Source organism: Myotis nattereri (genome assembly GCF_964212035.1).
Source record: "Myotis nattereri genome assembly, chromosome: 10".
Lineage (NCBI taxonomy): Eukaryota > Metazoa > Chordata > Mammalia > Chiroptera > Vespertilionidae > Myotis > Myotis nattereri.
Genome location: NC_138085.1, coordinates 74,297,730 through 74,325,391, shown reverse-complemented (window position 1 = coordinate 74,325,391; position 27,662 = coordinate 74,297,730). Strand labels below are relative to the sequence as shown.

General features: G+C 44.8%; 2 protein-coding genes and 1 pseudogene across 4 annotated transcripts; 2 read left to right on the top strand and 1 right to left on the bottom strand.

The window, feature by feature from the left end:
- The first annotated feature begins 576 nt into the window (after positions 1–576).
- On the top strand, positions 577–2,210 carry LOC308525929 (cytoskeleton-associated protein 2-like; annotated as a pseudogene). The gene has a single exon. The product of its transcript is annotated as a cytoskeleton-associated protein 2-like (transcript).
- Positions 2,211–2,894: 684 nt separating this feature from the next.
- Positions 2,895–14,381, bottom strand: WDCP (WD repeat and coiled coil containing; the record flags this gene model as incomplete). The annotated part of the gene is made up of 4 exons (XM_081101422.1): positions 14,325–14,381; positions 9,950–11,801; positions 4,708–4,825; positions 2,895–3,112 (listed from the first exon to the last, which is right to left on the bottom strand). The coding sequence occupies exons 2-4, from the start codon at positions 11,780–11,782 to the stop codon at positions 2,895–2,897; spliced, it is 2,169 nt and encodes a 722-aa protein (XP_080957548.1). The 5' UTR covers positions 11,783–11,801; positions 14,325–14,381.
- A 1,600-nt stretch (positions 14,382–15,981) lies between these two features.
- On the top strand, positions 15,982–27,339 carry FKBP1B (FKBP prolyl isomerase 1B). Of its 2 annotated transcripts, none has more exons than XM_081100773.1 (4): positions 15,982–16,170; positions 20,598–20,645; positions 23,771–23,883; positions 25,283–27,339. In XM_081100773.1, the coding sequence occupies exons 1-4, from the start codon at positions 16,134–16,136 to the stop codon at positions 25,325–25,327; spliced, it is 243 nt and encodes an 80-aa protein (XP_080956899.1). In that variant the 5' UTR covers positions 15,982–16,133; the 3' UTR covers positions 25,328–27,339. The 2 variants fall into 2 exon arrangements, with proteins under 2 accessions (XP_080956899.1, XP_080956898.1); XM_081100772.1 differs by having other exon boundaries at positions 16,014–16,170; positions 25,328–27,331.
- The last annotated feature ends 323 nt before the right edge of the window (positions 27,340–27,662 follow it).

Below are 27,662 nucleotides of genomic sequence, written 5' to 3'. Positions count from 1 at the left end.
ATTTCTTTCCAGATAATTTTAAAGGCAATGGAAAAAAATGACCATGTGCTAATGGAGCTTCTATGGCTGAAACAAGGGTCTGCAGATGTGATGACTAGCCACACAGACCGATTGGTTATGCTGCAATAAATGAAATTTATAATGTGTCTGAAGGCAGTAAGGAGTGCTGTGTTTGTCTAGAGTTGGGATCAGGGCTCTTTCCACTATACTAAGCTGGCCCTTTAGCCCTTATTTATAATAACTGGTACTTTTTAGGGCTATCCCAGATTCAGTGAAATTTCCACCTTTCTGAAATATTTTCTCTCACAAACTCTATGCTAGTCTCTAAAACTTGACTAAAGGAAAAGAAAAATACCAAAATTAAAGCTACAATTTAAGAGTTGAGGCCGGCAGCAGGAGAGGATTTTCCTGGAAGGCTTACTGCTAGAATCCCTAGCGGTTCCAGGCAACCTGCAGCTTCCCCCGAGTCAGAGGGCCCAGTTCGCCTTCAGAGAGCAAAGAAAACAAAAACTCAAGGAGCATCTGTTAAAAAGAAAAACTCTTTTTGCACACAAACAGGAAAATCAGAAATTCTCCAGGAGAAACGAGGGAATGATGGCATCTGAGGGTCTGGTCCAAGAAGAGACAAAAGTTCTGAAACTTAAGACAAAAATGGCTGATAAAGAAAATGTCCATAGACCTGCAAGGAGCAAAAATAATGTAACAATGGGAAAAAATTGTATTCCATTAAAACCTTCTAAAGAATTAACCAATTCAACGATAGCCACTGATATATATAACTTGGAGAATAATCAAATTCTGCAGTTGTTACCAATTACAAATGATCGCCAAGGTCAACGTATGACATTAAGCCAAGCGTTTCACATTAAAAACAATAATAAAAAGAAGAAAGTGACTACAGAAAAACCAAAGCAAGATGCTAACGTGCTCAAGAAACCTGTGCTTGGATCTTATCATGGCCAAATTGTTCAATCTAAGGTTCATTCATTTAGAAAACCTGTACAAGTCAAAGATGAGCATTCTGCAATAACAAAGAAACTTTCAGCTCCTATCTCTAAGGCCACAAAACCTCAGCCTATCAACACCAGCAGTGTAACAGCAAAAAGTCACTGAGCCTCAAATATGATGACTACGACTAAATCTGTGAGGGCTACATCTCAGAATGAACAACTTTTATATCCTCCTATTAGAAGTCACCACAGTAATACTCATAATACCCAGGACTCCCTGAAACAAGGCATTGCCAATGTTACATTCGGAAAGGGTCTCATGAGAAAGAGTTACTACAATTCAATACAGTTTTATCTAATGTCAAAACCATTTCTTCTCAGGAAGTAAAAAGAAATAAGCATCACATCTGAAATGATAGCCAGGCCTGCTTCATCTTCTAATATCAAACAGATAGAAACATCAAAAACCATTGAGCAGTGCAGGCAAAAGCAACTATCAATAGAAGGGCTCAGCCCAAAGAAACCGTAGAAGAAAGAAAAGCTCGTCTGAGTGAGTGGAGAGCCAGCAAAGGAAAAATATTGAAAAGGCCTCCTAGCTCAGTAATAACCCAGCCTGAAGCTGAAGGACAGAATGAAAAACCAGTTGCGTCATTTTGGACTACCCTGGCAGAAGAAAAAGAACAAAGATTATTTACTGAAAAAGTAAACAAGACATTTTCTGAATGCCTAAACCTGATTAATGAGGGATGCCCCCAAGAAGTATTAAACACACTGAATGACCTGATTAAAAATATTCCAGATGCCAAAAAACGTGTTAAGTATTGGATATGCCTTGCACGTGTTGAACCACTCATAAGTTCTATTGAAAATATTATCTCAATCTTTGAGAAGGCCATTCTGGCAGGAGCTCAGCCTATTGAAGAAATGCGACATGCAATTGCAGATATTCTAATAATGAAGAGTCAAGAAAACGTTAAATTTGGAGAAAATCTTGAGGCTTGTGCAACCAAGGAAAAAATCCAAGAAGTCAGCATTGAAGATACTGGTGTTAATCTAGAGTCAGGAAAACCTGAAATGGAAAATAAACATCATCGAAATGTGGTATTTCAAGATTGTAAAAAAGAGCAAGTACACAAAACAAAAGATCCAACCAATGATGTTAAAACCCCCAACACAGAAACTGGGGAGGGTTGCTTAATTAAATATAATGTGTCTACTACACCATGCCTTAGACTTCGCCTGTCCTTGGCATTGTACTAGTAACATCAGCACACACCCAAGAGGGGCCTAGAAGGGTCAAAGCACTGAAATGTCCTTTGAAATCTGTCCAGGGCCAGTTTTTAGGAGTATCCGGACCTTAGTCAGCCAGAATTTTCTAGGGAAGCAACAGAGTTAGGTTTACATTCTGGGAGGTCCATCCTGTTCTAGGGAGCAGAGCGGGGGAGGGAGGTAGCAGTCAGTGGCTTTTTTCTTCCTTTGAGCTCTGTAGATTTCTGCTGGTTTGGGCTAAGAAGAATATGCTGGAGGATATGCACTCCTTATCCTCATCTTTAAGCCAAGAGAAAGTTCTATCACAGTGCTGAGGTACCTTTTAAGTGCTTCTAAGACAGCTTTAACACAGCTCTGGGCTGGGACAGAAAGCCTCAGAGAAACCATAAAACACAATCCACAGGGCACCATTACATTGTCTTGTGCTGGGAATTCTGCCTTCAGACAAAACCACACCTCATGAATGCATAAGCAAGCACTTTCTGAGCCATCTGACAAAGGCTGTGCTCCGGAGCGTGACTCATTCTGGGGAAGACGGAGAAATGGCCGAGCCAACCAGGCAAGCGCTTACCTCTGTGTGACAGTGTGAGAGGGGAGAGCCCACAGTGAAAAACAGATCTTGTTTGTAATGGTCTCATCTGAAAAGCTATGCAGCAAATACCCTATAAACAAGTATCAGCCTAGATGGTTGGAATAGCTGGTGGCATCTAAATGCTGGGCTGTACGTTCTCCAAAGACTTCAAGACAAGGACCAGAATCAAGACTCTGAGACAAAGAGTCTCTGAAGATATTTGACCTGGAGCTGCCATCTCTGATGAGTATTTCCTGTGTGGCTGTAAAAGTTAATGGGATGAAGCCTTCACTATCAGCAGAGAGAAGGATCCAGCGGGAGTCTGCAAAGTAAAATGAACACATAGGCAATTTAGGATATTTCATCTTATTCCACTAGGAAAAACAACAAATATGACTTTTTGGGGGGAAGAATTTAGTAGTTGATAATATTAAACCTGATCACCACGAGACCTTAGAGAATGGGGAGACGGAAGGACTGTTACGGAGGGTCTGGTAATACGGCAGGAAGAGGATGCGGAGGCCTTAGGCAGAGCTAAAGGACATACACTTTTCACTCTGGCTGGGCATTAAGTGCTCAGTGGTATGCATCTGGGCTTCTGCCTGCACGCACGGTAGGGGTTGTGTGTGGAGTGTCCCTACCTTACCTACATGCTCTTAATCAGTTTCTCCAGAAAATATGTGAGGTTGGGAACAGCCACTCTTATGGAGGAACCTTCTCTACTCTTTAGATCCATACCAACCTCTGGACACCCAAGGAGGCAAAAATGACTAGAGCTAGACTAGAATGGCCCAGAAAATCCTGAATGGCTAGTTCCAGGAGAGCGAGGGCCATCAGCATGCCTGGACCTTCTCTGGCTCTTTCAAGTCTATGGTGTCTTAACCTTCTGACCTTGTAATTTCACTTCTGAAAAATCTATACTTTCCAAAAACAACACGTAAAATAGAGAGGTTTTCATTAATGTTATTTATAATGGGCCACCACTGGAACCCACCAAAATGTCAAAGAAAATATAGCAGCCCAGCTAGTGTTGCTCAGTGGTTGAGTGTTGACCTATGAGCCTGGAGGTCACAGTTCAATTCCCGGTCAGGGTACATGCCCAGGTTGCAGGCTCGATCCCCAGTGTGGGGCCGTGCAGGAAGCAGCCGATCAATGATTCCCTCTCATCACTGATGTTTTTCTCTCTCTCTCTCCGTTTCCCTTCCTCTCTGAAATCAATAAAAACATATTAAAAAAAGAAAAAAATATATAGTCCTAGCTGGTTTGGCTTAGTGGATAGAGCGTCAGCCTGCGGACCGAAGGCTCCCGGGTTCGATTCCAGTCAAGTGCCTAAGAAAACCAAAACCTGATGGAACATGGACATGACTCAGTCCCTCACCATACAGAAGTGTCCCTCATGCCTGTATGTTTGCTGCACATTAAAACAACCCCTTTCAGAAATATTCTGCAATGTTGCTATGATCTTCATGTTCTAGTGCAACAGGTATATATGAGGTTTTTATGTCATTTCCTTGCAGTTGTTATACAGGGTGGGCAAAAGTAGGTTTACAGCTATGATTACTCAACACAGTTCATTCTTGTATTATTACTTACTCATTATTGCATTATTTTCAATACGACCAACTGAAAACCTACTTTTGCCCCACCCTGTATATGGCTTTGTAACTTTTTTCTAGTTTTTCATGTATACAGTTAGGTTTTTCAGCTAGGCGATAAGTTCCTTAAGGGCAGAACACATATTTTCCATGTGTCTGGTGTTAACAGGCCTGGGTATGCGGCAGGCAATTAATAGTAGTTGTTAACTATCTAGAGAATCACGGAATGATCAGTACACATCATTTTCATTACCAGTGAAAGTAACAAAACAGACGGTGGAAGGAGGGTGCTGGGCAGGGCTGATTTCTGGATTTTACCTACCATGCAGCATTTCAACAAGAGCGAGGCCGAAAGTCTGCTGCACTGTACTGAGCCTCAGCTTGCCATTGCAGAGAAGCACGTCTCTTTTTTCAACAACAGATTCTACAGAATAACGTTTCTTCAAATACAAAAAGAAGTTGTTAAGCCAATTGCAGAAGCAATGGAGTTAACATTTCTTTAGAAAGTGTAAATAGTTTTTTAAAATCCTTATCTAGTACCACTATCACTTAGACTTTAGTTTTATATCAGGAGCTTTTTGCTCTATTATTTAACACAACTAAAGGGTCAGACCAGAACACAACCCCTAATTTACTTTTCCTAGAACTTTGTCACTAGGAACTGGCTGTCCTAGAATCTGACTAATAACACTAGAGATGATGGACAGCAGCCTAAGAGACACAATCTGATGGTGAGGAACAGGTGCCTGGCTATTTTAGGTATAACTCACAAAACTTAATGCTCTCTCTATTGGGGGGAAAAATGCCAAGAAAGACTGCCCTAAGGATTTGCACAAGTAAACAAACTGGTCAAAATTCACTTCATTTAGAAAAAGTACAAATAAAAATGATTATTAAAGTCTTATTAAACATTAACTCTTTAAAATTGGTTTCAAATATCCCTAGATAAAGAAAATATAAATTACAGCTCTAATTTAAGATATATTAAGAGTCCAAAGGTATAATCATAGAATAAAAAATATAACTTCTAATTGTATGTTATTTGCAACAATAACTTCCTGTAAGCATTTGAAGAAGAGTTTTACAATTTCAACGATAGAAGATAAACTGTACTACATTGGTGGAAGAATAAACAACTAAAAGAGCATGTCTACTATTAACATTTTAAATATTAATAAATTATAAAGGCCAGAAACAACTAATCATTTATTTGAATTCTATGAAAAATGTCACTTTGGAAATTACAGGAGAAACTCTTCCTTGCTATTGATTATTTTGCCTTTTTTCTCATTACAAAAGGGATATATCCTCAATATAGAGTAAAACATAAATTTATAATGTGGAAAGTAAAGTCCCCTCCAGAGGTAATTATTGATAACAGCTTGGTTCAATCAGTTCATTATAAACTGAGAAACTGAAGAACTGAAAAGGCAAAATACCCCATATTTCTTTTACTCAAAATATATAGAATTTCACATTTACAAATGTTTACAAAAGAAAAAATATGTTATTATTTGGTAGAAGAAATATAGACTTACTTAAAACTAACTCTGTGATTTTCTCTAAGGGTTCAATTATGCAGAATTTTTACTTTCAACATTAATTATTCCTATATTGGTTACATTCCCTTCCTCCCCTCAGTGAGCAAATATTACTTTCGTAACTAGGGGAAAAAAATACTGTGCAGATGTAGAAAAAGAAAAAAGCTCTATATGCTGATATGGAGAATTCTTTTTTAAAAAAATATATTTTTATTGATTTCAGAGAGGAAGGGAGAGGGAGAGAGAGATAGAAACATCAATGATGAGCCGAAACCGGTTTGGATCAGTGGACAGAGCGTCGGCTTGCGGACTGAGGGGTCCCAGGTTCGATTCCGGTCGGGGGCATGTACCTGGGTTGCGGGCACATCCCCAGTGGGAGATGTGCAGGAGGCAGCTGATCGATGTTTCTCTCTCATCGATGTTTCTATCTATCTCTCTCCCTTCCTCTCTGTAAAAAATCAATAAAATATATTTTAAAAAAAAGAAAAGAAAATAATTTAAAAAAAAAAAAGAAAGAAACATCAATGATGAGAGAGAATCATTGATCAGCTGCCTCCTGCATGCCTCCTACTGGGGATCAAGCCCACAACCCAAGCATATGCCCTTGACCAGAATTGAACCCAGGACCCTTCAGTCCACAGGCTGACACTCTATCCACTGAGCCAAACCGGCTAGGGCGATATGGAGAATTCTTGAGGATATATTATTAAATGGAAAAAGAAAGCTGCAAAACACTGGATATAATGCCTTACACTTTGTGTAAAAGAGGAAATAAAAATATACAGTGTCCTGGCCAGTTTGGCTCAGTGGATAGAGAGCATCGGCCCACAGACTGAAAAAGGGTTCCAGGTTCGATTCTGGTCAGGGGCGTGTACCTTGGTTTCGGGCTTGATCCTCAGTGGGGGCATGCAGGAGGCAGCTGATAGACTCTCTATCCCTCTTCCCCTCCTCTCTGTAAAAATCAATAAAATATATTTAAAAACATATATATATATATAGTAAGATCTACTAGTATCTGCATAAATAAAAATAAAAATGTTAATTATAGGAGGTCAGGGGAACAGATTGCACAGAGATGGGTTGAGAGTAAGACTTCCCAGTATATATCTATCTTTTTATTAAATTCTGTTTCCCTTTTTAAATAGGTAAATGAATTAACTATTCAAAAAGAGGAAAAAAGGGGGGGATAAAAAAAAAGAAAAAGAAAGGAGGGGGATTTTTAAAAAGCGGAAGAAAAAATCCAATCTAAATTTCACATCTATAAATACTATTTAAAAACTAAAAAACTTTTTTACAGAAAACTTCAGGTATTTATATAAAACCATTTAAATAACTGCTTTAGCTAAAGACAATGTAACAAAAATCAATCTGGAATTGAGATGTCAAATGTTTATAAACATGTGTCTCAATTAGCTTTGGTACATGATATAACTAAGATTCTTAATGAGGCTGTGAAATTAATTTGAAAAACAGTTAAATCAGTGATTTATATTATTTTCAGCTGGTCTGTGATTTATCTGGTTTTAGGGAGAATTGGGGAAATCTGAATAAGGACTAGGTGTTAAATGATAATAGTAACTATTGTTAATGTTATCACATGTGATCATGGGATTGTAGTTATTGAAGCAAATGTGTTTGTATTTTTCAGCATCCTGAAATACCTGGGTGAAAGACATATATTTACTTAAACTATTTTAGAAAACAACATAAAAGCAATATGGCAAAATGTTAACTGTTATATCCAGGAACTACAGGATTTCATTATGTAGTCTTCCTATGTGTTTACAACTTTTTAAAATAAAAGATGTGTTTGAAATTTTTCATTAAAAAATGGAATTGTTTTAAATTATTCTTTGGTTCTTTTAAAAACTTACATCCCTGAGTTGGCTAAACAGTACTAGTTTTAAGAAAGAAAAAAAATTAAAATATTACTTCTTGACCATTATTTAAATAGTAATTTTACATATTATTGATCATTGATCACCGACTTTCTACAAGAAACTTTTAAAACGAAGATATATAAATCTACAGTAATCAAATAAGCATGATATGGATAAAGTTCTAGGTAAAGAGATCCACCCTCCAACAGTTGCAGTACGGAGAATCTAGAATTAGATACCAGTACAGATAAGTTTATATATGATAAATATGGTAGACTCAGTTCAGTGGGATAAAGGTGAATTTTTAGTAATGTTGCTGACACAACTGGCTAGCTAACTCTCAGAAAATAGAAGCGGTCCATACACAAAAATTTAATTAAAGACTGAAAATGTAAATGTAGGCCCTGGCCAGGTAGCTCTGTTGGTTTGATACCTGGTCAGGGCACATACAAGAAGCAACCAATTAATGCATAAATAAGTGGAACAACAAATCAATGTTCCTCTCTCTCGCAAATCAATTAAAAAACACAAATGTAAAAAGCAAAATAATAAAATATTGCAAGCGCCCTGGCCGGTTTTTCTCAGTGGATAGAGCCTCAGCCTTTGGACTGAAGGGTCCTGGGTTCGATTCCAGTCAAGGGCATTTACCTCGATGCAGGCTTGATCCCCAGCTTTGGTCAGGATTCATGTGGGAGGCAACCAATAGGTAGTCTCTCTCTCACATAGATATTTCTCATTCTCTGTCTCTCCCTGTCCCTTCCATGCTCTCTAAAAATCAATGGAAAAATATCTTCAAGCAAGGATTAAATAAATAAATAAATAGGTAAATAAATAAAAAAAATATATTGCAAGAAAATCTAGACATTACATGCATATTAATTTGTATAATATACAAAAACTTCTTGTAAACTGATAACTCAATAGGGAAAAAATGAGCAATAGGTAACTCATTCATTGGCCCCAGAACATGAAGACCTATGTACTCAAATTCACTAACAGTAAAGGGAAAAAGAAATTAATAAAAGTGAAATACTATTTCACATTTATCACATTCATGAGGATGTGAGGAAAAGGTTGCTGGTGAGCATGTAATGACACATTGTTAAGTAAAAATCTTTGAAAGGCAATCTGGCAAGTTTTTTTAAAAGTAGAAACATATATTCAAATTGCATTCCTGTTTCTGGGAACCAACCCAATAGAAACAAAAGTAGGAAAACAAATGGATACATACAAGAATACTATTGCAGCACTAAGCAACTGAAAACAAAGTGAATGTCCATCAACAGGGAACGCCTGGATAAACAGCATACTCTCAGCATGAAGTAAAGAGTACACCATATACCCTATTTCTATAAAACAATAACCACCCCTGAACCTATATATTGCTTGTACCTATGTATCTATTTGTGCAAAGAACTGTGTAAGATTATGAGTATGAATTACACCATGGAAGGATCCACATTAAGCTGCTAGTTAAGTGGGGAGGGGCAGAGGTCAGTTCCATAGGGAATGAAAGTGTTCATGATAAAGCAGTGGTTCTCAACCTTCTGGCCCTTTAAATATAGTTCTTCATGTTGTGACCCAACCATAAAATTATTTTTGATGCTACTTCATAACTGTAATGTTGCTACTGTTATGAACTGTAATGTAAATATCTGATATGCAGAATGGTCTTAGGTGACCCCTGTGAAAGGGTCGTTTGACCGCCAAAGGGGTCGGGGCCCACAGGTTGAGAACTGCTGTGATAAAGTGACAGGATGCTATTTATGTAATACTACGTTTGCATATGCATGCATAAATAGATGCACTGACATTTCTTATAAATGGAAGAGGGTCTGCACTGCATAAGAAAAAAGTTTCACAATGAAATAGCACGACTAAAAAAATTTTTTTTCTAAATATGAATTGATAGAATAAGTGCAATCATTCATGTTTTCACACCATGCACATGATAAAAATCAGTGTATCCTGGTATGCGTGTCCACGTGGTTGGCAGGCAACCAACCTGTAAAGGTGTAACAGCTTGCCTGTAACATAACATGCCCAGTTCAATTTAAACACTATCTTTCGCAACCACTTTTCTGGCAGTGACTACTGGCTGCGGGAGCTTATGTATAGTGGTAGCTCCTGAAGGAGGAATTACCTGGTAAGAGATGTGGACGTAAGGCAGATCCTGAGAGAGCGGATACACTGGAGAGGACTTCTTTCCATTGTGTAGGAAGTCTGTGAGTTCAGAGAGACTTCGCTGTACTTCCATCAGTTTCCTAGATAAAATTTCCAGTTCCTGAGAGAGCTGACAAGTTTCCTTTTCCCGCTGTAAGTTCTTTCTTGGAGGGAGATTACGAGGGCCCAGGGTGCTGGTGTAGTCTGGTGTGCTGCTGGGTTTGGGCAGTGTCGCTGAACCGTCAACAGGCTCGGCCTCTCGAGTTTCCAGGGCTATGGAGTCACCACACACACTGGATGGAGGGCGTTGGATTTCTTTAATGAAAGTACTTCCAGGCCTTCCACCTTGACTACTGCTATTAGCTGTTAACGACAGTCCTGTGTTTTGGTGACAAATATCTGGGGAAAGACTCTCAATTGGCTTTTTCCTCTCTGCTTTATTTAACAGAGCACTTAGGGTAGTATAGCCACTCTGGTTTTCGCTCACTGTTACTGGAAACTCCTCTTTCAACGTTACTTCTCTAACAGTCAAGCGAATGACATACTCCTCAGACTTTGAAGAAGGAAGAAATGTCGAGTCAGTGGATTTTTGTTTTCCTATCAAAATTAATAATAATTTATCTGTCAAGAAACATATGCCTTTTGGTCTCTCATTACTCTCTAATTGAATTTGCTGGATGTTGGGCATAACCGCTGGAATGACAGAATAGATAAAAATTACATTACAAGTATTGGAAGCCACGGCTACAACCTTTGCTTTCAGATTAAATGCTATTAGATCAGGAACCAGAATGCCTGGAATGGTGACTTTTTTGACCTGGGTCACCACCTGCGCAAAGGTCACAAGAATCAAATGTGAAGAATCCAGATCGGTTCCTGCCAAGTAATTCTTTTTTCTTAGACAAATGAGGGCATTGCTCTCAGACTCAGATCGATTGAAACGTATATGAGTTAGATCCAGAGGATCTGAACCGGAAGAAAAGGGAGACACTGATGTGTCGGAACTGGTTCCACAAGAGGCTGCCCCTTTATCCACAGAGGGCATCGCATCAATAACCGGTGACGTATACAGACAAGTGTCTTCACTGCTGGGTGGAACGCCAAATGTTTCAGATGCATTTAAGCTACAAATCTTACCTATTGGAAGTTCAGTGGCTAGGACGACCTGTGAGTCCTCAGCGGCCCCGATGGAGCGCACGGCGCTGCGCACATCCAATGCCGGGCAGAAGGAGCACCGCTGAAGCGTCTTCTGAGCACTGTCCCAAATGTAAGAGTGCAGGCTGCTGCCTACGGCCACCAGCAGCCGCTGGCCATCCTGGGTCCAGCACGCACAGTGAATGAGGCCCTGGGCGCTGCCGTCCGCTTTTACTCGGGAACCGTCACAGTGCACGTTATGGACAATGGAGACATCCCGTGCAGTCAGCACCGTCAGGACAGCACTTTGTGGGTGCCACACACAGCCTTGGGGAAGGACAGGGCGCGATTCTCTAATCTCGCAGGTCTGAGACATCAGCGGCTTGCTTGTTCCCGTGGTACTGGGACACAGCTGCCACACAGTGACATGCTGCTTGTGCTGGACAGCGAGCAGAGGGGGCGTGCCAGCTATCCCAGGTGGGGCCCACGACACCCCATACACATGCTCGAATTGCCCAATGACCTTCGAGTCCCCAAACTTGGCCTCTCCACGCTGAAGCTGTACATCAGTCAGGACTACCTGCTCCCCGTCGGTCCAGACAAGGCCGTGAATTGGGTGTATTGCTTGATACAATGCATTCAGCCCACTCCTGAGAAGTTTTCCTTTTCCCAACTCCATCTTTCCTGATAAAGGTCATCTGAAATAATTAAAAAGAAAAGCTACATCCTGAGACTGTAATCAGAGAAATCCAGAATATAGGACATGTTTCAAGATAACTGGCTTAGACGTTTCACGGGTCAGTATTGTGAGAGGATAAAAGGATAGGAGGAGTGTGGCAGGTTCACAGAGACTACTGAGCCAAAACAAACAAACGCAACATATAATCTTTGGATCTTAAATTGAGGAAATAAAATTTTCTACAAAAAAAAATATATATATTTGTAGAACTTGGAAATAAGAATATGGAATGGATATTAGATAATATTGTAGAGTTAATAATTTTCCTAAATGTGACCATGGTACTGTGGTTATGTAGGAAAATGTCTTTATTGTTAAGATAATGTATGTTGAAGTATTTGGGATAAAGTGTCATAATGCCTACAACTTGCTTTCAAATGCTTTAGAAAACAAACAAAACCCTCCCCCAAAAATATGTATCAAAAAACATATGTATGTATATACTTGGTGTATATATAGAGAGAGCGCTAAGCAAATGTAGCAAAATGTTAGTAATTGCTGAATTCAGATTGAGACTATGTCAGTATTCATGGGATTTTGAACTTTTAAGCTAGAAAAGTTTCAAATTAAAAAATTGAGAAAAGTCTCCATCATCATCTAATTTCTATTCTCCTTTCACTGCCAATTCAATAAATAAATGATATTCACGACTCAATGGCCTTTACCTCTATACTGAAATGACACTCAAAAGTCACTATTGCTATTTCTACTTCATCATTTTCAAATAGCACTTAATTTTCAGAATAGTTTCACATTCCCGAATGCATTTGCTCCTTGCAACAATCCTTCACAATAATGTAAACCAGGCTAGGCAAGTATTACTTTCAAATTTTTCGTTCTTAAGGTTTTCCGCCCCCCCACCCCCCAGACATTTAGATGACTAAAGTACATGCTCACTGCTATGAAATTCAAACAAACCAGAGGCGTCTAAAGTAAAACAAAATGTTTCCTCCAACTCCTCTTGACCACTGCCACCACCCTGTCCCCCAAATCTTAAGTCCTTGAAAAAAAGCACTGTTAACAATTTGGTGTATAGCCTTTGAATCTCTTAAAGAAATATATGTATATTTCTTTATACATATATATGATTTTATATGTGCTACATTTTTAAAATCCTCACTGGAGAATACGATTATTAATTTTTTAGAGAGAGGGGAAGGAACAGGGAGTGGAGGAGAGAGGGAGTGGAGGAGAGAGAAACATCTTTGTGAGAGGAACATCCATTGGTTGCCTTCTGTACCCGCAACCTAGGTATGTGCAACCTTTTGGTGCATGAGTCCAGTCCAACCAAATGAGCCACACAGCCCAGGACTAAATTTTTTCTTTTGGACAAAAATGGGGTATAAGTCAGAGTTCCCAGATATTAACAACAGAAACCACTTTGGTTAACTTAAGCAAAATAAAATAATAATAATAATCTCAAGAACCAGGCTCAGAAAACAGGCTGCTAGGCACGATAAACCACCGCTGCCCCTCTCTCTAGTCAGCTGAGACTCTAACTTCTCAGCAGCTGAGAATCAACTTCACTGCCCCTTCACCGGATGGCAATGGCTTAACATTCAGAACTCCTGTAGGCTGAGCTCAGTTCACAGACCCTTTGCTCTAGCAACCAGGGGGGAGAGAGTCTCCCCACAAAAAGCCAAGAGGCCAAAAGCTGAAATGACCTTCAGGAGGCCTCCAATTATTTGGTATTTTGTAAAATATTTTCACTTTCCTCCACTCTTCCCTGCCCCCCCTCCCCTCCAGGTGCGTGGTCTTGGCCTTTCTCTCTCCTACCCTCCAAGGGCCCTTCCTTTTTTCCTCCATAACTTGTCTCCTGAGCCCAGGCAGCCCAGCTGGCTCACCTTTTATACCTGTTACTTTCTAAACAAACTTTCGCTTGTGTTTGGGGGAAAAAGAATTAACACACAAGAAAGGTATATTCACACACAAAGAAAATTCTGATTACACACCTCCAGACTCTCCCATGCAGTTTTGGTTAAACTTTTTCAATCACACCGTACAATTTTGTATCGCATTGTTGTTGTTTTTTTTCACTTAACATTATATATTAGCACCTTCCCATATTATTTAAAAGTTTTGTAAATTATCTTTATAGGCCACTTAATATTCACTCGGTGAAGGTGCATAATTTCCCTCACTGCGGAGACACCCGGTTGCAGCCCCCTTGAGCCTATTATAAATGACGCTTTATAAAGATCTTTATGCATAGAGCATTTTCTTCTTTTGGATGGTCACTTTAGGATATATTCCCTGAAATGTCACTCACAGGTCACGGGGAATATATTCACTCCTTTGAACGCACCCGCGGCTCCTCCGCATCCACTAACCCCCGCACGCCGGCCGCCACCGTTCTGCCCATCCTGCCCGCCCGCCTGAGTGTCTTTCACCGTCTCCCACGGGCCAGCCCCTCCACCATCCACCCCGCCCACCCACAGGCTCCCCACACCCGCCAGGCTGGGCAACAGCGGACACAAAGCACCTTTGGACTCACTGCCCCGCAGTCAACCAGCTTCCCCGGAGCCGCCCCAACTCACCCAGCGCGGTTCCAAAGTCCGCAGCGGGTACCGGAAGCATCGACTCCAAGGCCTCTGATAGGTGAGATGGTCGGGGAAAGCTCGGGAACGCCGCCAGCCTATTGGTTTTTATGTGTGTCGCATTAGGAGAGGGTCTTTTCCACTGACCAATGAGCTCGGGCTTTGCCGCAGAGATCTCTGGGAGTTGTAGTCCAGGTGAAAATCCCGACTGTAAGCCTCACGCAATTTCTCTTAAGAGGTTTATCGCCTTTCCTCACTTCTTATCTGTTTTCTTAGTCTAAGAAGGAGTCCAGGGGCCCTAAAGTCAAGACGGTTTCTTAAGTATTTTGGGGGGAGATGGGGAGTCAGGGATGGGAAGGGGTTGAGGATCTATTTAAACTACAAAATTTTCTCAGAAAAATGTTGCGGGGTTTGTTTTTCTTGAAAAATGTTCTTATCTGTACACAAAATATTGTGCATCCCATTGAAGCCACTCCACTGACCTGTTCCAGTTACATATCCCTGTTCTATACGCACCCCAAAGTGTCTGCCCATGGCCGTAGCCCATGGACTAGTGTGTCACTAGGCTTCTTTAGACCGAGTTACACCCTTGGGAGAATGTGGGCCACACCTTGGAGCAGCCCGTGAGGGGTTTCAGATCCTGAGCCTCACAGAACAGTTGATCATCATCTTTCTTGGACAACACAGCCAATCCTCTTTCAACGACGCCGATAGCCTGCCGTCTCCTCCGTAACCCCGGGGAGGATGGGGAAGAACACCGCCAGGGCCTCTCCGCACACCACACCCTTGCTCAGGCTCTTCTCCCCAGGCCGACCTTGCAGCGCCACGTGTTAGAATCATACCTTCACATCATTGTTGGAACAATGTAGCCAAGAGTTAGAAACAAAAAATTTAAAGTCCCATTCCTTCTTTGAGCAAATGCTACTTTTCCAAACGTCTCTCTAGACTCCTGGACCTCCTTTGGGTGGAGGAGGAACACAGGGTCGAACTCATTCATTCATCCCCAGCGCGGATCGCTCGGCGCTGTACGCGTCCCTGCCCATCCCAGTTTTAGCTCCTCCAGGGCAGCGATTGTCTTCATGCAAATGGTGTCCCGGGATGCAGTTCTTTGGCTTGAACGGTGGGAATCCACCTGTGCGTGGGGCAAAGCTGCCTGGGATAGTGAGTAGCAACTTAGAGTGGGGGAGAAGGGTGGGCAAAGAGCCTCCCTCCCTCCCCACCCCACCCCACACTCGAGCTTGCGCGTGCAGAGCCAGGCAGCCCAGCTGGGGCAGGTCCCTCTCTGGTGCTTCCAAACGTTCCGAACCCCACTGAGTGAGCCCCACTAGTTAGACTTGGTTTCGTTGCTGGCCTTCCCCTAGTGTGTGGGAGCAAGTAGATTCCCAAGAGATAAATCTGGGTTGAAGGGATGGATGAAGGGATGGATATGCAGGTGAGCGGGGGGATGCGGGAAAGCCTGCATGCCTCCCGCAGCATCCTCCCCGTCTGCGGGTCCGTGCTCCTTAGCCTGGCTGGGCTCCAGAGCCGCGGGTCAGGGTCGCTTGCCCCGGGCCCCGCCCCGGCCGACCCCACCTTTCCTCGCCGCCCCCTTCCCGTGGCCCCTCCCCGCGCAGGTCCCGACTCCGCCGCACCTCCTCCGGCTCTGCAGTGGCGGCGGGGAGGCGAGTCGGAGCGCCAGCGGGATCGGGAGCCGGAGCCGAGCCGGGGTCGGGGCAGCAGCGGGGACCCTCGGAGGCGGGGCCAGTGGGACCGCGATGGGCGTGGAGATCGAGACCATCTCCCCGGGAGACGGTACCGGGCGGCGGAGCAGGGGGAGAGGACGGGTCCCGGGCGGAGCCGGGCGGGCGGGGGTCTGATTCGGAGGCGGGTGGAGGGCGCGGGAACGGGGGGAGGGCCTAGGATGGGGGCCACCGGAGGAGACCGCGGGCGGGGTCGTGGGAGGCTTAAGAGCCGGTCCTTGCGGTCCTCTGCGCCGGCTCGCCCGGGGGAGCGCAGGCGGCGGCGGGAGGCGGGAGGCGGGAGGCGGGAGGCGGGGGTCTGCAGGCGCCACCGCCCGGAGGCCGCAACCCCCGCGGCGCGGCGGGAACGCTCGGTTATCCGCTGCCGCCGACCTCCCAGGGCCAGGTGTCAGCCCCGCTGCTCCTGCCCTGCGGGGCGAGCTCTGGAAACCGGGAAGGACAGGCTGTGGGGTCTCTGCCGGGGCAACTCCCCTCTAACGCGCCCCGTGCCCGACCTGCGGCCCCCTGCGGGCTGGGCGGCGCGACGCGGTGGGGACCCGGCCGGGCTGGAAAGGGAGCTGCCCTCCCCGCCCCACTCCGCCTCTCCGCCAGCCTGTCCGCTCCGGTGACTCTCAGTCGCGGCTGCAGACCGATGGCCTTCCGATGGAAGGCTCCAGCCCGGACCCCGACCCGAGTCCCCGGGGGACCATGGACCCAGCTGCGGCTAAGCCTCTCCCTGGAGGCCCCACCGGTCCCTCTCAGGCCGCCGGTCCAAAACAGAGCTCGCTCTCCTCCGCGTTCCTTGTTGTCCGCCTCTGGGGTTGGCGCTGCCGGGCGTCACCCTCGCACAACTGGGTCTGCATGTGCCAGGGACAGCGGGCTATCCCTTTATTTTTTCACCAAAACTTAATTCAGACCGGAGCCCCCATTTCCGCAGGATTTGACAGGCAAGCTGCATGTCAGGCATTGCTGACACCCACCCCAGAAACCGGAGGGCCCTATGGAAGGCGGTGGTCCCTAAAGTCCCAGCTCTACCCAGGATCACGGGCGGGGACAGCTCCCCCACAAGGGAACCTGGGTGCTGCCTCCAGGGAGCATGTCCCTGAGGCCTGGTGGCCTCCAGGCAGCCGCACAGCTCTGCTGGCGACTGGAGACCTCTCCTCCCTTCCCAGGCTCCGGGAGAGTTTCCTCTCTTCATCCGACCTCTGGCCAGTGACAGGAGCATCTTCTCTTGAGGAGGATGAGAGTTTTAGGAAAGCCTGGACACCTGGCTTCCTGCTTTCAGCCTGTTTTAAACCCTGAGTCGACCTAGCCGATCTGACTCAGTGGATTGAGCATCGGCCTGCGGACGGAAGGAAGGGTCCTGGGTTTGACTCCGGTCAAGGGCATGTACCTCGGTTGCAGTCTTGATCCCCAGCCCTGGTCAGGGTGTGTGCAGGAGGCAACCACCTCTCTCTCTCTCTCTCTCTCTCTCTCTCTCTCTCTCTCTCTCTCTCCCCCTCTCCCTTCTTCCCACCCCATCTAAACATCAATTGCGGGGAAAGGGGAGGGAATCAAATAAATGGGGAAAACCTCTGGTGAGGATTAACAACAACAAAACATAAATAAAACCCTTGGTCAAGGAAGCACAAAAGGGCCCAACAACCACACTGTGTGTAACCCAGCAGGGGAATATGCAACTTCATATTTCAACACGTATGCCCACACAGTGCTGGGATGCCTGTCTTGATGAAGCCTCACACCAAGTTCTCTCAGGTCCTTCTGCTGAACATCTCCAGGCTCTGGTCCCCCGCTTGGTTCAGGCCTCCATTATCACTCACCTGGATTTCTGCACAGCCTCCAAGTTGCAGCTCCTCCCACCTCCAGGCCCACTTCCCTGCCTTCCATCTGGCCTCCCGCCTCACTCCGACTCCTTTTCTACAACACAGCCTTTTTGACCATGTCCCTCCCCAGGCATAAAATATTTTATTTATTTTTTTAAAATATATTTTATTGATTTTTTACAGAGAGGAAGGGAGAGGGATAGAGAGTCAGAAACATCAATGAGAGAGAAACATTGATCAGCTGCCTCCTGCACACCCCCTACTGGGGATGTGCCTGCAACCAAGGTACATGCCCTTGACTGGAATCAAACCTGGGACCCTTCAGTCCCCAGGCCAACGCTCTATCCAGTGAGCCAAACCAGCCAGGGCAGGCATAAAATATTTTAGCGAAACTTCCATCTCCTTCTCCAGGCAGATGGTGAGATAACCTATTCTTTTTCTTTTTTTAAAAAATTCCTTTTTCTTTTTTAAACCTTCATTGGGGATATGTTTATTGATTTTGAGAGAGAGAGGAAGGGAGAGAGGGAGAGAGAAACATCAATGTGAGAGAGAAACATTGATCGGTTGCCTCTCATACATGCATGGATGGGAGATCGAACCCGCAACCTTTCGGTGCACAAGGCGACGCTCCAACCAACTGAGCCATCGGCCAGGGCGAGATAGCCTATTCTTACCGTCCATAGTAGAGTATAGTCTCTCATTACCAGTCCCTACCCCCACTACCAATTTTTTCTCCAGTTTTAGCAAGCTGCCTGGAAGCTGTTAAACACACACCAGTTATTCAGCAAATATTTGTTGAATATGGACTGTGTGCTGGGCCCTAGGGTTACAGCAGTGAGCCAGACAGGACTCCCACGATGCTGACTCTAGGCCTTTGAGTGTGTGGTTCACTCTTCCCAGATGATCTCTCTTTATTTCCTCTGGCAAACTACCCATCTCTTAAGATCCCAGTTTAACCATTATCTTCTCCCTGATGCTTTCCCTGACACCCAGTCAGTTGCTCCCCCCTGTGGGTTCCCATAGAGTCCTCCAGGTGTCGGCTCAGTCGTTAGCCCCCCCCCCCCGCCCCCCCCAGGCATTGTTATCCGGCCTCCTGGCTTTAAATTCCACCCAAATTGATACCTCCAGTGCACACTTTCCATCTGCCTACTTGCGATTTAAACTAAGATGTCTAATAGGCATCTCAAGATTGCCACCCGCATACCTGGGTTGTGGGCTTGGTCCCTGGTGGGAAAGCAGCTGATCAATGATTCTCTCTCATCACTGATGTTTCTATCTCTCTCTCCCTCTCCCTTTCTCTCTGAAATCAATAAAAAATCTTAAAAAGGCCGAGACCGGTTTGGCTCACTGGATAGAGCGTCAGCCTGGGGACTGAAGGGTCCCAGGTTCGATTCCGGTCAGGGGCATGTACCTGGGTTGCGGGCATATCTCCAGTGGGAGATGTGCAGGAGGCAGCTGATCGATGTTTCTCTCTCATCGATGTTTCTAGCTCTCTATCTCTCTCCCTTCCTCTCTGTAAAAAATCAATAAAATATATTTTAAAAAAAAAAACATTTAAAAAAAAAATCTTAAAAAGAAGATTGATTTTTTTTTAGCTAATCTCAGCTAGCATTGTGCTTGACTTCTCCTTCTCCCTCATCCTAGACCCCATCTCCACCCTTTAAGCTCCGCTTCCAGAATATATCTCCTATCTCTTTGGCTCTCTTCTGTGCTGCCACCACATTAATTCAAGCCATCATTGATTTCCTGTCTGGATTACTGCAACAGGCGCCTGACCGTCTATCCTACACACAGCAGCCAGAGTGATCTTATAAAATCTTAATTCAGATTATGTCATTCTTGCTTACAACCCTCCCGTGGCTTTCTGTTGGACTTAGAATTAAACCCAGCTCTGCAAGCCCTGGCATGGCCCGGCTCCTTCCCACTCATCTCGTCCTCCCGCCCTTCTTTCCAGTTCCTGGCCTCCTTTCTATTCTGCAAAGGCACCGATCCTTTCCTGCCTCTGGCTTGTGCACTTACTGATCCTTCTCCCGCCATGGTTTTCCAGCATTTGCTCATCCTCAAGTCTCAGCTCTGAGAAGCCATCCTGGACCACCCTTTCTAAAATGGCCTGCTCACTGTCTCTCTAATTCATCTTCAGAGAACTTATCACAATCTGTAATTATCTTGTTTATTTGAGGATTATTAGTACCCCTCCAAAAAGAGTGGGGATCTTGCCTATGTAGTTTACTGCTGTATCCCCCAAATCAGGTCCTGGAGTTTGGTAAATATTTGTGAATGATTGTGTTTATTCATCTTTGATCACAGTCATCACCCTGCCTCAGAATCTACTTATTTATGTGTCTGTTTCCCTAACTTCATCATAAGTTCATACATTGCTCTGTTTCTGGAATCTAATCCAGGCCTGGCACATAGTAGGCGGTCAGTGGAATAGATGAGGGAAAGTAAAAGGAGCAATCAAAGTGAGGAAAAGAACCAGGAGAGAGTGGAGTTGAGGAACCCATGGAAATCAAGTTCCAATCAAGGCCAGAGAGGTGATGTGGTTAATCTGGCTTATACAAGGCACAGAGCCAGAACGAGGGCCAGGGTCATCTTCCTGGGATGGACATTCACACCCAAATGTCCCAGGTGACGTTTTCTACCTTATTTGTTCATCTGCCCTCATGTCTTCTTGCAGGAAGGACATTCCCCAAGAAGGGCCAGACGTGTGTGGTGCACTACACAGGTAGGCCTTGCTCCCCTAGCCCTCATCAGACTGCCCTTCCCAAGGTAGGTCTCTCCTCTAACACTCCTCTCCAGAAACATCTGCTCCCCTGAATCAGGCCTAAAGCCAGCTGTTCCCCACTTCTCCCAGCCAGCCTTGTGGGAATGAGGAAGGGGGCTTGCAAGGTTAACCCCTCCCCACTTATACCAGCAAGTCATCCATGGTTCCTCGCCTCTGTGAGGGCAGAGTGGAGCCCTGGCCCTCCTGGTTCTGTTTGGTGTCTGGAAATCCCTTTGTACAGCTCCGGGAGCCCTGACCGTCCCTGCAGACTCCCTTGGCATCGTATGGTGTTATTAGAGGAGGGAGGCTTCCTCAAGACTCCCCCCCCCCCCCCCGAAAGTCTATTCAATTCAGCCTGCTGTTATTGAGCACCTACTGTGTGCAAAATGCTGTGTTGGGCACTGGGGCTGTGGGAGAGGGCAGACAAGTCATGCAAGGCCCTGGTGCAGTGTAAGGGGTGGGGTGACAGCATTGCTGTGGGAGCCAGGGGAGGGGCTGCGTCCCTGCTGACCCCTCTGGGATGGTCTGTATTGGAAGGGCAGGTCGGCTGTGAACATTCTAGATGGAGTTCCTGAAGACCGCTGGCAGGAAGAGCACAAGCAGGTGTTTGTTCCAAGGCAGGGGGGAGGGGGAGTGCTCTGCTATGCGACCTGCTTCTCAATGGCGCAAACCTGATGACAGCCACTTAGCAGACAACAGGCCAGTTTCGTTACTGCGATGTATGGAAATGGGGCCATTTTTTAGCAGTTCTCTGGGCCAGTGTGAAGTGCAGGTTCATTCTAGACAGATACTGGGGGTATTTTTCTCAACTGCTGTGTGGCTGGTCGCTGACGTCAGTGGCTGGAGCTGTGTTTTATCTCCCAGTGATGTGGCCTAATTACCGTGAGTCTTCTGGGGCCTCTGACCTGTGTAATCGATTTATCTGTCCTACATGTTGCAGACAGATCTGTACTTATCAAATTACTGAAACCACAACATCTTTCTGCAAAGACTTTTCACAATACATACAGAGAGCAGGCAGCATGCATTAAACACTAACCTCAGCTCGGAGTGGCTCTGGCTTGAGGAGGGACTATCTCATCACAGTAGATGATGTGGGACTTTTTGGTAAATATTTTTTATTAAATATAAATACAGAGAACATAAATCTAAAATGTACAGCTCCATGAAATTTTTCAAAGTGATCACACTCAGGTAACCACCACACAGATCAACATATGCATTTCCTGCACCCCAGGAGTCTCCCCTCTGTCTCCTCCCAGTTACCACACCTCCCTGAAGACAGTGTCCTGACTTTTGTTCGCATGGATTGGTTTTGCCTGTTTTTGAATGTCATATAAATGGAATCAGAGTTTATTCTTGTCATAATCCTCACCCAAGGATATGTTTATTTTTAGAGAGAGAAACATTGATGGGTAGCTTCCCATCTGCGGCCCACCAGGGATGGTATCTGCAATCTATGGTGTATGGGACCACACTCCAACAAACGGAGCTACCTGGCCAGGGCTAGAGTGTGTGCTCTTTTATGTTTGGCTTATTTACTCAATATTATGTCTGTGAGATTTGTGCAGAATGGTTGTTCTTTTCTATTTTTGTACCATTCCTTGTCTCTGTGTTCATTGTATGAATACTAGAGGCCGGGTGCACTGCTGTGCAGGCGGGAGAGGCTCCTGCCACCGCTGTGCTCGCCAGCCCTGAGCCCAGCTTCTGGCTCCACAGGGGGAGTGCACTGACCACCAGGGGACAGCTCCTGCATTGAGCGTCTGCCCCCTGGTGGTCAGTGCACATCACAGCGACGGGTGGTTCCACCATTTGGTCGATTTGCGTATTAGCCTTTTATTCTATAGGATTATATAGGCTACTACACATTATCCTTTCTATAGTTGATGGCCATTTGGGTTGTTTATAGTTTTGGGTTATCATGAACAGTTTTGCCTTGAACAGCCTTGTAAGACTTCTTTTGATCCACATCTGTACCCATTTTGGCTGGCTATATACCCAGAAGTGGAATCGCTAGGGCATAGGGTTATGCCTGCTCAGATACTGCAAATAGCTTTCCAAAGTTGTTGTGCCAATTTCCACTTCCACTTGCAATGTTTGAGAGTGCCAGTTCTCCTGCATCCTCATCAACACTTGATTTCATCAAGTTTTGTTTTGTTTCTGGACCACTCTGGGTGCCCAGTGGTATCTCATTGTGAGTTTGAGTTGCATTTCCTAAAGTCTCATGAAGTTGTGCCCTAACCGGTTTGGCTCAGTGGATAGAGCGTCGGCCTGTGGACTGAAGGGTCCCAGGTTCGATTCTGGTCAAGGGTATATACCTTGGTTGTGGGCACATCCCCAGTAGGGGGTGTGCAGGAGGCAGCTGATCAATGTTTCTCTCTCATCGATGTTTCTAACTCTCTATCCCTTTCCCTTCCTCTCTGTAAAAAATCAAAATATATTAAAAAAAAAAAAAAGACTCATGGAGTACCTTTTCATGTACTTATTGGCCATTTGTATATCCTCTTGCCTCCTTAAATTCTGACCATTAAAAAACATTAGATTGTCTTTTGATTTATGAAGTTCTTTATTCTAGATGAGTCTTATATTGGTTATACCATTTCAAACATCTCCCATGCTATGGCATGCCTTCTTATTGTTGTCATATTTTTAACAGAAGGTTTACGTGCAGAGGTATTTGAGAAAGGTGTGACCTGAATAGGACATGGCGGGGAAAGGGAAGGAAGTGGAGAGCAGAGAGAGGGTTATCAGGCGGGTAACAGCCAGATCCTGAAGTATGAATGGAGCAAAGACCCTTTGGAGGTTATTCCTATACATAAGTGAGACAGGATGGCGACTCGGTGAGGCCCCAGGATGGTAATAGAAATGGAGAAAATAGGTGATTCCAAAGATAGGAAGGACTTGTTGATAGGCTGTGTATGGGATAAGGCAGAGGGAAGAGTCCATGTTTCTTGTTTGGGCAACAGGACCCATGGGGAAGATTGGAAGAGGTTAGTGCAGAAAAGGAATTCCATTTTAGATGCGTTGAGCCTGAATTGGCAACTGACTCATGACCACAGCTCTTTTCCACCTTATTCTTTTCACAGGAATGCTCCAAAATGGAAAGAAATTTGATTCATCCAGAGACAGAAACAAACCTTTCAAGTTCAGAATCGGCAAACAAGAAGTCATCAAGGGTTTTGAAGAGGGTGCAGCCCAGGTAGGATGAAGATCCTTCCTATGGGGGATTTGAGGAGTCGGGATCTGAGCTCAACACTAACCCCACCTTATCACAGACCACTACTGCACACCAGCCGGTTTCAGTCCTGGCTTTGTCCCCACCCTTTTTGTTGCCAGCACGACTCTTTTGTGTCACTGGGGGCTCTTATATCTCAAGCTCATCCCCTGGGTTTGATCAGAATTAAACTAACTGGGGGGCTTGTGAGCTACCAGCTGTCCCTGACCAAGACAGCAGAAGAGTTGGGGTAGGGTAGGCCAAGGTGGACTTTAAAATAAAAAGAAATGAACAATTTCAGACTTGCAAAAACATTGCAGGAATAGTAGAGTTCCCATATGTTCTTTACCCAGCTTCCCCAAATGGCAACATTTTACATAGTCATAGTACAACTAGAGGCCCAATGCATGAAATTTGTGCAGGAGTAGCCTTCTTTCCCCTGGCTGCCGGCACTGGCTTCCCTCTGGCACCCGGAACCCAGGCTTCCCTCCGGTGGCCGGCAGGCACCTGGGACCTGGGCTTCCCTTATAGCCCCGGCTTCGTCCAGTCTAATTAGCATTTATGCTTTTATTATTATAGATGATAAAAATCAGGACATTAACATTGTTACAATACTATTAACTAATCCATTAAAATTTTTGAGTCAGATATTTAGTATTTAAAAATCAGTTTATTCACATTTCACCAAGTCTCACTAATGCCAGGCCGGTCTTTTTTTTTTTTTTTAATTGATTTCAGAAAGGAGGGAGACGGAGAGAGAGGGAAACACCGATGAGAGAGAATCATTGGTCGGCTGCCTCCTGCACACCTCACACTGGGGATGGAGCCCACAACCTGGGCTTGTGCCCTGACCGGGAATTGAACCATGACCTCCTGGTTCATAGATTGATGCTCAACCACTGAGCACACTGGCTGGGCCCCAGATGGGTCTCGATGACTGCTGTGATGACCCCTGTTCAAGCTCTGCTTCCTGGGTCTGTGAGGCCATCTGGTGCTCCACTGTAGTTTTCAGCCCTCCCCACCTTGCTGTGCTCTAAGCTCAAGTTCTCTAATGAACCGCCTGCCACCTACTTGAGTGTGTGCTTTAGACACCCTCTTTAGGAAGAGGGTGGGAACAATGATGAACAACGGAAGTGTTTGGGCCACACACTAATCGATAACCAGCAGTTTATTGGATGAATGAATTTGAGACTGCTTGGTGGAAGTTACTGTCCCACAGTCAAGTTTCTGCTCTTCTGAGGCAGAATCTGTATGTGTTACAACATATTTTAACATAAAACATATATGTGTGCCATGCATAAAATTCATCTCAGATTTTCAGAGTTACCATGAGGATGGTTTGGGAAAATGCCATAGTTACCTTACTTTTTTCTTTTAAATCAAGCTGGGTCCTCTTTCTCCTCTCCCCATCTGCCCCCATCCCTGCTAGATGAGCTTGGGGCAGAGGGCGAAGCTGACCTGCACCCCTGATGTGGCGTATGGAGCCACTGGCCACCCCGGTGTCATCCCTCCCAATGCCACCCTCATCTTTGACGTGGAGCTGCTCAACTTAGAGTGAAGGCAGGAACTTAAGGTGGCTGGAGATGGCTGCTGCTCACCCTCCTAGCCTGCTCTGCCACTGGGACGGCTCCTCCTGCTTGGGGCTCTTGATCAGTGTGCTAACCTCGCTGCCCCGCAACATTATCCATTCTCTCTGCCCAAGTTGCTCTGTATGTGTTGGTCATTGTTCACGCGCATCTTTGCTTGAGGAAACTTCGGTTGCAGATCAAAACATTTCAGGTAGTACATTTTGCGTGATGCATGTAATAGCCATTCTTGAGAACAGAACACAGATTTCTTGTTTGCACAATCTACACTGCCTTACCTTCACTTAAGCCAGACACATAAGGTGCTCAGACACGAAATGTACATGGTGTACACAGAGGGACTTGAGCCAGTTACCTTTGCTGTCACTTTCTCTCTTAAAAATTGTTGGCTGCTGACTTACAAACTGTCCTCTTTGGAAATGACTTGTAAAATAAAGGCTCTGTGCTTGACAAATTCCTGTCCATCCTTATTGTAGATAGGAAGTACTTGAAGGACCACATAAGCCAGTCGCCCTTGGGAAAAATAGTGGAAAGGAGCCTTCCAAGTAGCCAGGAGAGAGAATAAATATAATAATTACAATGTGAGTACTATACATGCTGAGCCTTGTTCTGTATATTTTAAAGTAAATTGGTCACCAATCCTCTAAGCAGCCCTACAAAGTAGGTATTATTTGCCACTCATCTCACAGGCTCAAGTCTCCTCTGAATAACTAAAAGAATGTATTGTGTTCAAATCCCACAGCCTAGCAATCAAATGTGGGATTCCAGCACTTTGGGATCTTGCGATCTGTAGTTGTTCGGACTTAAAGGGATGAGTTCCCTTCACCCAGATGGAAAAAGAACATTGTGTGTCTGAACAAATGAAGGTGTGGCAGGCCTTAGAGCCACACTCTAACTCACATTAAGTTACTTTTGATAAGACTGTGATTCTGAGATTGTTTTCCCATTAACTGCTTAGTTGCATCTAGATTTGTTCTAACTTACACTGGGACTTACTTAAGAGAAGAAACTATGTTTCTGCATCGTTTCCACACACACTGTTTAATTTAATCAACACTAGCTGTAACTCACGGGAGTTCTCTCAGGTAGGTTTTAATCAGCCCGCTTACTGGTGTGCTCATCAAGGGAGCCTGGGCAATATGGCTGGGAGATTTCTCTTTTCGTTGGCATAGTTTTTAAACTTAGTGAGGAGTATTCTGTCAGCAATCTCTTGAGATTGTTAAGACTGAGAAGGGGCTGGGGACAGGTACTATCAGTTTCCTTCATAGACTCACGTCATATACATGAGGGGCGGGGGGGTCTCATTATCTTGGTTATTACTTCATCTACCCTTTTGTCTCCAGGAAGTCCTGGCTGTAGTCCTTGCGGAGGACTGAGGTGTTAAAAAGAAGCAGTCTTTAAGACGGGGAGAATGAAATGAGAAAGGGGCTGCATTGCTTTTAATCACCCAGTCCCTGGGTTCACTTCTACTGTAGAACTAGGCAAGCTAGAAGGGCTGCATTCACTCCTTTCTGGAGCTTTCCTTGATAACACAAATGTCTATGATAATTTCTGAGAACTCAGCCTGTTTTCTCATGTGACACCAATAGGATAACTAAAAACCACCGGAGGTGACCATTAGGAGTCATATCAAACAGCAGTCGCCAACCGGTAGTCTGAGGACTGCTGGTGGTCTGTGAGGTCCGAAAGGTTGGCGACCGCTGATATAAAAGATCTCGGTCTGGATCAGGGGTGGGCAAACTTTTAGACTCGAGGGCCACAATGGGTTCTTAAACTGGACCGGAGGGCCGGAACAAAAGCATGGATGGAGTGTTTGTGTGAACTAATATAAATTCAAAGTAAACATCATTACATAAAAGGGTATGGTCTTTTTTTTTTTTAGTTTTATTCATTTCAAACGGGCCGGATCTGGCCCTCGGGCCGTAGTTTGCCCACGGCTGGTCTAGATTATGTATAGCACAGGTGTTAAAAGGAGATACTCACTAAGAACCAACACAAACATAAAAAACTGCAAATACCTACTGGCTAGCACCTGGAAAGGACATGCCAGGCTTCGCAGGCCCCGCTCTACTGACACTCTTAAAAGATGATGCAGAGAATCATGATACAGTATGCTCACAAGTCTGGACATTGTCCCGAGAAAGCCACTGAAAGTTGTTAAACAGGAGAGTGACGATG

Coding starts and splice junctions, on each gene's coding strand:
- FKBP1B (XM_081100772.1), top strand. CDS start 16,134: ATGGGCGTGGAGATCGAGACCATCTCCCCGGGAGACG. Junction 16,171..20,597: donor GACCATCTCCCCGGGAGACG/GTACCGGGCGGC, acceptor GTCTTCTTGCAG/GAAGGACATTCCCCAAGAAG. Junction 23,884..25,327: donor TTGAAGAGGGTGCAGCCCAG/GTAGGATGAAGA, acceptor CATCCCTGCTAG/ATGAGCTTGGGGCAGAGGGC.